General features: G+C 46.3%; 1 protein-coding gene across 3 annotated transcripts in view; it reads right to left on the reverse strand.

The window, feature by feature from the left end:
• Positions 1-499: 499 nt before the first annotated feature.
• Positions 500-10,573, reverse strand: part of PTPN21 (protein tyrosine phosphatase non-receptor type 21) — an 82,515-nt gene continuing 72,441 nt past the window's right edge. For all 3 annotated transcript variants that reach the window (XM_053889688.1, XM_053889690.1, XM_053889689.1), the window contains exons 14-19: positions 8,393-8,530; positions 6,900-7,121; positions 4,762-4,890; positions 4,138-4,372; positions 3,185-3,345; positions 500-2,942 (exon numbers count right to left, since the gene is read on the reverse strand). In XM_053889688.1, coding sequence (XP_053745663.1) covers positions 2,814-2,942; positions 3,185-3,345; positions 4,138-4,372; positions 4,762-4,890; positions 6,900-7,121; positions 8,393-8,530 — 1,014 coding nt within the window. In that variant the 3' untranslated portion in view covers positions 500-2,813. The remainder of the gene's footprint in view (positions 2,943-3,184; positions 3,346-4,137; positions 4,373-4,761; positions 4,891-6,899; positions 7,122-8,392; positions 8,531-10,573) is intronic.

A 10,573-nucleotide genomic window follows, 5' to 3' on the forward strand; every position in this document is an offset into this window, starting at 1 on the left:
CCAAAGGGTTTTAAAGGCTAAATACTAGGGCTTTCAAGGTATTTCACAGTAGGTGTTCCAGGAAAAAAGTGATTAACCGTGACTACAATTAACTTTCCAAATGAATACTTTCTGTGCTCAAAACTCTCAGGGAGAACATTTCATCAAGAGACTAGGGGGCGCCTGGCTGGTCCAGTCGGGAGGAGTGTGTGGCTCTTGGTCTCGGGGTCGTAAGTTTGAGCCCCACGTTGGTGTAGAGATTACTTAAAAATAAAAATCTTTTTTAAAGACCCCACTAATCAGGAAGACTGATGCCAGAGATGCCAACATTGATCTTCTGGGAAACACCGGCTCATAACTTGCTTTTTGGGGAAATGTACATTTTGGTAATTTTGACACGAAACGTAGAACCTCAAGGGACTAAAAGACACTGAGATACTAAAGCACCGCGGAGGCTGGGCAGACGGCAACATCCTACCAAGTGTCCCTGTTACACAGTTCACTCTGGAAAATCACATCATTTCCAAGTCCAGTAATGTAGATTTATTTTTATCCAGAAGTACTTTGACATTCACTAACTGGAAAAGTTTATTGAAAAGGGACAATAAATTACATGGATCTTAGAAGCTATGTCAAACATGCGACGTTTTAAGAGTGACATTTAAACGGTATGACGCAGCCCTCAAAAGTAATTTTCTTACAGTTATTACAACTGGACGACAAATATACCATATATTACTCTTCAGATTTTTGTTTTACAGTATGTTCTTGTCATTGGGACACTTCAAAATGTGTAAACCTGACAGAAAAGCATTTTAGAAAAAAACGTACCGCGGGAGAAAGAAAGCACTGCAAACGTTCCTGTCCTTTACATGGTGTGGAGACGGGAAACATGACCATAAAAAACTCTTACTCCGTTCTTCTGGGAGCTCTTTGTCAATATTCACACTTGGGTCTACTGTTACTTAAACAGGACTCTTAAAACAACTTCCGGTTTAAAAGGAACATTTTGTCCCTAAGTGAGCGCTTGTGTCCACTTCCACCTCTCGCTTTCATTAGTATCTTGTGAATTTTCCTCTTTGGTGGGTGGTTTCTGGGTGACTTAAGAGGTGGGCAGATCCACACCGTATGAAGGAAATCCTGCCTCCCAGGAGACCACACACACTCCGTGGTCACCACAGTGAGTTACGCTGCTTTAGGGGTGAACGGGGGAATCGGAACCACCCCTAGGAGATCCTAAGTAGGGGCAGAACCCTGCATGTGACATTGTGGAAGCTGGGCATTTTACAGACGCAGCCTCAGAAGGAAATACGAGACGGTTCCTCAGGTAAATGTTCCAATCAGTCCTCAGACCTACTCAAGTCCCTCCGTGACAAGGCCATCTTAGCCCGGACCAAAGGCGACACCCTCTTGTCTCTAACTCAGCCTGGTTCTGCCCACCGGCACTCGGTGCATCTGAGAAGGATGGGGGCTGGGGGGAGGGGGGCCCAAGAAGCTAAAACTGACCTCAGGGGTGAAGTCAGGAGGCTGGGGAGCTAAAACCCGAGCACCTCCTGAATACCACAGCAATGCCGGGTGGCCCCACAAGTATGGGCACAGTTTTGGGAAATGAGGTGAAACTATTAGCAACTCTTCCCTTCTTTCAAGGCTTTTGATGGTCACAGAAACCTGACTTTATTTATTAAAAAAGGAGTTGAGGTATAAGAAACTCCAAGGAAAGAGTCACTGACAGGGATGGCTCTTGAATTTCCCGGGGATACCCACCGTCTGGGGGCGGCTCGGCCCCCACCCTCCCAAGCTCCCCCTCTCTCCACCCCAGCCTCGCAGTCTCAGTATAGGTAATACTGTACTTTGGCCAAAGGCATCTTGTACTTATGCCAAACTCACTCTTGCCCCAACCATCCTACATACACTTATTCCTTAGCTCTTCCAAAACACTCCTCTGGAGCAATGTCCACTGTTACTGTTTCATCTGTAAAGCAGCACATGTCAGAACTCAGATCTGTTTTTAATAAAAAAAGTGCTTAAAACCATCCGATGCAAAGGTTTTTCAATTCATTTTCAACCAATGAAAAATCGAACTCGTTTGGGTTTACAAATAATACTGAATAAAATGGTGAATCCGATTATTCTCTTACATGTTCAATCATGTGCCTTCATTCATTTCAGTATCTTAATGAGTTGAGATGAACTCTCGTCTGGAAAAAATAGAAGGTACAAATATATAGAATTTTTAGGATAAGAAATTTTCTGAATATAAAAATGCTTTCTATGTTTGAAAATAACACTTTTAGATTCTTCTCGTAGTTTCGGGTTTGGTAACTAAACCGTTAAGTACCCAAGGTTTTTAAGAAGTAACGAGAAACAGCAACATGGTTTTAAATACAAACTTATACAGGAACCGATCACACCTGTGGACCATCCGCCTAGAAAGTTCAAATACTTTAGTCATAAAATAAAATTCCATTATCAAAAACTAGTTTAAGATAGAAATCTATGCGCCTTAGTGATTGCCAGAGTTGCCCAGCATAGCTTCAGTAAAACAGAGAATTGTCTGGAAAACACAACCTCCACAAAGTGTGCAAGTACCGCAAATGGGACAGACCGGAGCCGGGCGAGGCCCTGGGAACCGAGTCCTTCTCCCTCAGCATCTTTCCCGGGCCAAGCCTCCCGACTTTGGCCTCCTGCTCGGCACAGTGCCTTCAGTGCCCGTCATCCATTCACACGGCCTCTGGCGGCCCAGGGTGCCGGAGGAAGTAGGAGTTAGGCAAGCACTTCTTTTCGCTGTAAACGCTTCCCATGATCCGTCGGTCCCCGTGACAAGCTGTGGGAGCTCATATGAGCCTTGAGCTTTTCAGGAACTGAATGAGCACTCGGTACACGAACGTGTACTGGCAGAGGGTCTGCACCATCATCATCCTCTGTCGCCTCAGCATGTCCAGCACCCTTGGGATGTCCAGCACCTGGATGGGGAGACAGCCATGAGGGGAATGCACTCCGCTGCGGAGACGGGGCGGGGGGGCGGGGGGGAGCCTGTGCAGAGATCTGGTCAGGAGACGGACAGACGCTCTTTGCTACCTCAGCATCTTCTAGAAGAAGCCCCCTGGGTACTTGTTCAGAAAGAACTATTAGGCCACTGGGTCCTTTCTTCCCCTGGCCTTGGGCCCTGCCCACTTCTCCCCCAGCCGAAGAAGGACAGCAATACCTCGTTGTGTTCCAGACAGGCGATCATGATCTCCGACAAGATGACGACGCCAGTCCTTCCCACTCCTGCGCTGCAATGGACCAGCAAGGGAGGGTTGGGGCTTTTTGGTTCACTGGTACTATTTGTATGGCGTCGAACAGACTGGATCTCTTCGAGGTATGCTGTGAGATGCCAGAAACAGAAACATAATCGGGGATTAAGGCCCATCAAATTGACAATTTTCAGATTATCATCACTGACTGGGAGGACTCTGGATAAAGAGCACCCCGACCACTAACGGACGGTGTGACCTTGGGCGAGTCACTGCCTCTGCCTGGGCTTCCATTTTCTCATTTACAAAATGAAACAGAGGAGGCGGTCTCTCTGAGACCAAATTATACTTCAAAACCTTCTGCTAAGCCTCCCCTAAACACGTAAAACCGTTACTTTAAAGCAAGTCCAGGAGCACCTGGGTGACTCAGTCAGTTAAGCGTCCGACTTCGGCTCAGGTCACAATCTCACATTCCGTGGGTTCGAGCCCCGCGTCGGGCTCTGTGCTGACAGCTTGGAGCCTGGAGCCTGCTTTGGGTTCTGTGTCTCCCTCTCTCTCTGCCCCTCCTCTGCTTATGTTCTGTCTCTCTCTCAAAAATAAATATTAAATAAAAATTCAAAATTAGCTCTGAGCCCAGAGCCAGAGTGGAAAATATGCCTTGGGGCACCTGGGTGGCTCAGCTGATTGAGTGTCCGACTTCGGCTCAGGTCATAATCTCGTGGTCTGTGGGTTCCAGCCCCGCATCGGGCTCTGTGCTGACAGCTTGGAGCCTGGAGGCTGCTTCGGATTCTGTGGCTCCCTCTCTCTCTGCCCCTCCCCTGCTTGTGGTCTGTCTCACTGTGTCTCTCAAAAATAAATAAATGTAAAAACACAAACAAATTTAATAATAAGCAGAGGCTGTGCTGGAAATGAAGACACTTACACAAAAACCCCTTGAGGTCCTCCGGACAGCCGTGCTCAGGCCAGTCTGTGTACTGGAGATGCCACACTGTCCTCTCCTGCCCCGTGAGCAGGTGCTTCATCTTTAAGCCGGTGGTGGCGTAGCAGCCAGAGTCCGTGCGGAACCGGGTTGTGATCTTAAACCTCCCGTAGGTGACGGTGTTGTGCCTGGAGCCAAGTCGTGGCCAATACCTGAAGCTCTTCTCCCTTCCGCCCTCCTGGGAAAGACAAGTACGGTCAGGGGCGCCTGGACCGGCTTCGGCTCGGGTCATGATCTCACGGTTCATGGGTTCAGGCCCCATGTCGGGCTCTGCACTGACAGTGCAGATCCTGCTTGGGATTCTCTCTCTCTGCGCTCTCCCCTGCTCTCGCTCTCTCAAAAACAAACGTTAAAAAACAGACAAACAACAACAACAACAAAATGACAAGTAATGCCAAAACCCAACACAAGATCCAGCAGCGAAGGCACTTCCGTACAGGCAGCGTGTCCGAAGTGCAGGGTTAGGGTCCCAGCCCGCCGCCTCCTCTCAGGGTCAGGACTCCCCACGACCCACAGGGACTGTTCTCTGGGGGCTGAGGAAATCAATTAGGAGAAAGGAGCACTCACCTCTTCCGCGGTCACCATGGCTATAATGGCAATTCCCTGTTCCCACACCATCTGCCAGAAATCCTGACAGGTATTCTGTAATGGTCCCTGTGTGGCGATATAATCCCACTCAATTCCACTGACAGAGACCTGAAATTAGAAAAGATTTTTAAAAAATCACTACGTGTGGACATATATGATGTATGCACACACGTATGCATGTAGTTCACGGTGCTACTAAAGAATGAATGGAATTATTCAGAATAAAGACTTTTCTCTTATTCTTTTTTTTTTTCCTTATTAATACAATTCCCATGACTACCTGTTTTATAAACCTATGCACTTGAATTCACATAATATTTTTGTGGCCTGGGGCTATCTACTTAACCTGACTCTCTGTTCTCATGTGTAAAATAAAAATATCACGTACCCTCATAGTGATTAGATGAGTCACCTGGCGGGATTAGCTGAGTCAATATAAATGGTGCCTGCACATAATAGGTTCTCAATAAACAGTGGTTATTGCTGCCGTTACGGTTCTTCTTCTTATAAAAATAGTCTCAACAAAATAGGATCCTAAAATTCAAGCAGTGCTAAACCATGAAGTGCTAAACACGTTGGGAAAAACATTAACAATGAAGCCAAAACCGAGGTTAAATGCCAAATTTCTAGAGAAGAAAAAATATTCCTGCTCAAAGTGGTCTCACCTCTGAACCTGAGTCAAGATCACCCTCCAGAATGACACATAATTTGCACCTAAGATTGCACCTCCTTGGGAACAGGCTAAGGTAACACAGTCAGGAGATGTGGGTTAGACCCCACACGCCCTGACGTCCGGTGACCACAGTGACTGTTTCCCAAGTGCCTGGTGCTATGCTGCCCACACCCTCATAAATCACAGGCACATCCCCTCACTGAGGGCTCACTCTCATGGTGGCAGGTGCCCTGGGAGCTACCAGTCACCACAGTGAATAGCTGTTGGGGGGCGGGGGTTCTGATGGACAGCCTGAGGGGGACGCGTCAGCACTTCTTTATTCAGAGGAAAGTACAAGCAGGTCCCAAGTCCCACGCTAGTAAGTGGGACATCCAGGAATTCTGAAGCTCAGGCACCTTCCTTCGTTCCTCAGCTGGTGTCTGAAGACTTTGAAACACCCCCACAGGAAGACTTTGAAATACCCCCACAGGACGACGACTTCACTCAGTTCTCATCCATCCAGTCACGAGACTAGATGAGTTATTCCACAGAAATGTTCAGTTTTTAAATAAACCATAACCATGTTACAAAGCACGTGCATAGATTCCCAAAGACCGTCAAGGGTACCGGCCTCCGTGGGCAGATGGTCAGGTCTCTTTTAAAAGCCACCCGTGGGAAGCTGCTTACATCGAATATCACTTGTAAACGAAATAAAATGTGGGAAAGAAGAAAAACACCTGGCCATGGACACTTCCTCCTTCTGTATTAGGAAACTTCTCCTTCCCAAAATGCAAGAACTGGACCTCTAGCCAGCAGAAAACAAAAGGTACGATGACGCAGGAGAGACAGCACCTGGCCTGCCTCGCCTGCCAGCTGGGAATCCTCACTTTTTCCCATTTTAATGGGTGTAACACTAGCCCGGTTAGACAGTGTTACTCGGCTTCTAGGGAAAAGGTGTAACTGCTTCTCCCGAGAACAAAATGATGTGCGAAAGCGACTACAGGGAATATGCAGAGAACAGACAGCAGCCTCACGGGGAAAAGCTTCGGCGACACCACCATCAAAATACCCAGACACTCTTGTCACGTGAGAATTAACGGATATATGTGATCAGGAAAAACTAGCAATTCTGCCACTCTGGAGAGAATTCAGGAGCCAGAAAGAGGCCTAGAGATTTAGAAGAACAAAGTCCCAAGGTCAGGGCGAGGAGTGCTCCCTGGGTCCCGGCAACAGTGTTGGGGGCGGAGTGGTTCACCAAAGGGGAAGGGCACATGTGGCCTGGGCTCCAGTGGTAAACACTTCCTACCCAGCCGGGGGAAATGGACTTCCCAGTTTATGACATAATTGGTTACGATGGTTCAAACTAGGTTGATTTTAGAATACACACACGAATACAATTCTTATCATTCTTGTGATTCAACTCACAAATTCACGGCCCGTTTATCACCCTACCCGCTCTGCTCACCTTAATATGAGACGCATTGATGTAGCCGGTATTGTTTTCTTTAGTTGGGACCAGCTCCACTCGGGCATCGTCATAGGGAAGGACATCTTGGAATCGATTTCTTTCTGCATTTTCAGGGAGTCGTGCTGTTGAGCACTCCCCATCAACTAGCCGTTTTTTAAGAATTTTTTCATATTCTGTGAATACCATTCCCTGTTCTAACCGCTGTTCCAGAATTTTACACTGTAAAACGGAATATGTGGAATGAGTGTAGTCACATGTCTAAGCTGCACTCTGATGGCGCATCTGAAATCTTGTTCTCTGCTTCAAGTCTAGCATTATCTGATACTGAAAAGTCTAGGTGAAACCAAAGCTAACTTTTTAACAAGACATAACAATAAGAGTTAAAATAACAAATGAGGGGCACCTGGGTGGCTCAGCTGGTTGAGCTTTAGACTCTTGATGTCAGCTTAGGTCATGATCTCTCGGTTTAGGAGTTTGAGCCCCGTGACTGGCTCTGTGCCACCAACTCGGAGCCTACTTGGGATTCTGTCTCCGGCTCTCTCTGCCCCTCCCCCACTCTGTCTCTATCTCTGTCAAGATAAATAAACTTTTTTTTTTAATGTTTATTAAGAGAGAGAGAGAGACACAGAATCTGAAACAGGTCCCACGCTCTGAGCTGTCACCATAGACATAGGGCTCGAACCCTGAATGGTGAGATCACGACCTGAGCTGACGTTGGATGCTCAACCAACTGAAACACCTGGGCGCCCCAAAAAAATAAACTTTAAAAAAATAAATAAATGACAAATGAAATAACCTTGTTGGTGAGAAGCAGAATGCAGAGTTCTGTTTAAAGGTGAAAACTGGCCTAACATAATTTGTTGAACTCATTTTCTCTAAATCTACGGTTGATTTTGTAGTTCCTAAGAGACAGAAAAATTCTCCTGGAGAACAGTAAACCCTAGAGTAGACGAATCAATTCCAATCTCTATGAACAAATGCTTCAATGTTCTAATCAACGATACACAAAAACTGAAAAAAAAAGAATATTCAAAATTATCTCCATGGTCCAGTTGTAAGCAAAGGAATCTTTTTACTTAGCATTAATTCATGCCTGTCTGATTTTGATGTAATAAAACCTCACAGCAAATATTATCTTGGTCACAAAGAAAGTCGTGAAACACTCAGTAACTGTTTACTCTTGAGGTACATTTTCAGTACAATGAAAGCAGTCAGAGTCTCATGTGCACATGTACTGGCAGATCTCCTCTAATTTAAAGCCATCAAATATCAAGACTGCTGTAGATGGCTGGAAGAAGGTCAAGAATAACATTCAGAAACAAGCAAAATCAACATTTACTCTAAAGTTATCTGTTAGATTTGCCTCGATAACACTCATTTGTGATGATTAAATGTATTCGAAAATTCACTAACATCTCAAGAAGGCATTTTGTAGCATTATATGGATGGCCCCAGAGGAGGCATACCGGGTCCTTATGTCTCGTACGTACCCTCTCGTCATTGGTGGCTCTGGCAGGCACTTCCTTTCCTTCATCCGGCAGAGGCAGTCGAGACAGGGAGAGTCCATTTAGGGCAGCCAATTTGAGAGGACCAATTTTTTTTGCATCTACCCGGCTCTTTTTCATTCCCTATAAAAATATTTGTATGTATATATGAAATATACACAAATACAACCCCCGTGAAAAGAAATTCCAACGGACTGAAGACTGGAAACAAATGGAAGGAGTGTTCAACCACAGGAGAGATTATTCTCCACACACACACAACAAACATTGGGAGGAAGACATTCCTTTCAAGGCCAGAGCCCTGATAAGTCTTCCAGATAGATTTTGAAATGCAACTGGTTTCAAGGCTCTGTTGTAATGTAAGGTGAGGCTCCAGGCAGACGGCATTCCTTCAAAGAGCTCCCAAATTTCAAAACATGACACACACACAAATCAGTGGCCGTCCACAAAAAGGGTTTTAAATGCAGTTGTGTGATTGCCAATAGGCTTCTGTAATTTTTTAGAAACATATATTAGCTCTTTAAATCATTCTGAAAAAACATGTTTTCTGCACTCACCCTCTCTATTCTATTCTACCTTCTGCTGCAGACTTGTGTGACCTGGGCTGGATCACGACACCTCTCAGAACTGCACGTTTTTAACCAGGAAAATGAAACAGCACCGAGAGCTCCATCGTGTCACGCCAGGGGGCTGGGGGGCACAGGACAGGCTATCTGCCTCCTGAAAATGTGTGTTTCCTAAAGTGACTACTAACGTAATGATCTTCCTCTCTAAGGCAGACAAGCCCGGGACCACCAAGTCTACTCAGATATTCTACACCCCCTCAGAAGCCATAATAATTACAACAGTGGCCCTCGTTTGACAGAAATGGTTTTCTCAGTTGTCTCACAAGGAAATGAGTTTTATTCCAGCTCTACCAGCCAGGGAGGGACAGGAGGGGAGGGAGGAAGGCTAAAAGGCCACTGCATAGGCTAAAATGTCAGGATTCTGCCTTGTGCAGGAAACCCCAGGATGCTGCTGTCTAACAACGGGCAGGGGGGCTGGGGAGGGGCTTATAAAGTCTGCCAGTTTCCACGGTGCAAATACGCCCACCACGGCCAATTTCAAGCTGCCAACATAACATCAAGTGGCTCACAAGACTCCTGAAAATTCAAGCCCGCTCTCGCCAGCCAGTACGAGGTGGCTCCAGCTGTTCTCTGCCTGAGAATGAGCCAGAAGGGCCCACTGCACCACATGCCGGATAAAACTGACTGCGTGGAAGGTCAGTTCTAAAGCCAGTATTTGAAGAAAGGCGCACGGAGTCTAAGCTAGTACTGTCCTCAGAGTACAGACACGTGGTGTGCGGGGCACAGCCGCACCATGGTTTGTGTGAGAACCGCCACCCAGACTGGGGCTGCACAGGAGGAAAATCTGTCCCTAGCAATGGGAGCACTCTAACCAGCCCACTGGTTTTCAGATAACAATCAAGTTCCTGGAGGTGGAGAAGGGTGGAGAACTCTCAAATGTTTCTGCTTGTCTGCAATTTAGTTCATTGTTTTTAATATTAATACTAAACTCCCATAACCTCAATTCTCATTGGGATGTGGACTAAGTTTGTTGGATGATGAAGATAATGGCAACCCCACGTTACTATGGGGAGTCTCAGGGGCTTAGCAGGGGCTAGAGTTCTCCAATTCTTGGGAAGTCAGTATGATGCAACCTCCCAGTAATAAGCTAACTTCGACTGAGCATTTTCTATGTTCCAGGACCTCAGTTTATCCCACAACAACTCTCTGGGGCCAGCTTCAGTTACAAGTGAAAAAATAAGTCAGAGAGAAGCAGCTTGCTCAAGGTCACATAGATGCCTCTTCATATATGGTCATCAGTGTCAGAACAATAAAAAATTTTCTTTAAAGTCAGTTATGCCCCATCATAGAATTTAGAAAGCATTTTTCAGGCCTAACCTTATGTGGGACTTAGCAGGCAGAGCAGAGGTGACTGTACCCATGCTACAGATGGAGAAAATGAGGTTCTAGTGCTGCCGGGTCCAGCCCACTGGGCAGAGAACTAATAAATGGAAGGATGTAGCCTCAGATCCAAGTTCTTCCACTCTTAGGTCCTACACCTTTCCCCCAAGCCATAGCTGCCATACACACTCTTCCAGTAAAGGAGAATCCGTTATGCCAA

The sequence above is a fragment of the Panthera pardus genome, unplaced genomic scaffold, assembly GCF_024362965.1.
Source record: "Panthera pardus isolate Hobbes unplaced genomic scaffold, ASM2436296v1 HiC_scaffold_24, whole genome shotgun sequence".
Lineage (NCBI taxonomy): Eukaryota > Metazoa > Chordata > Mammalia > Carnivora > Felidae > Panthera > Panthera pardus.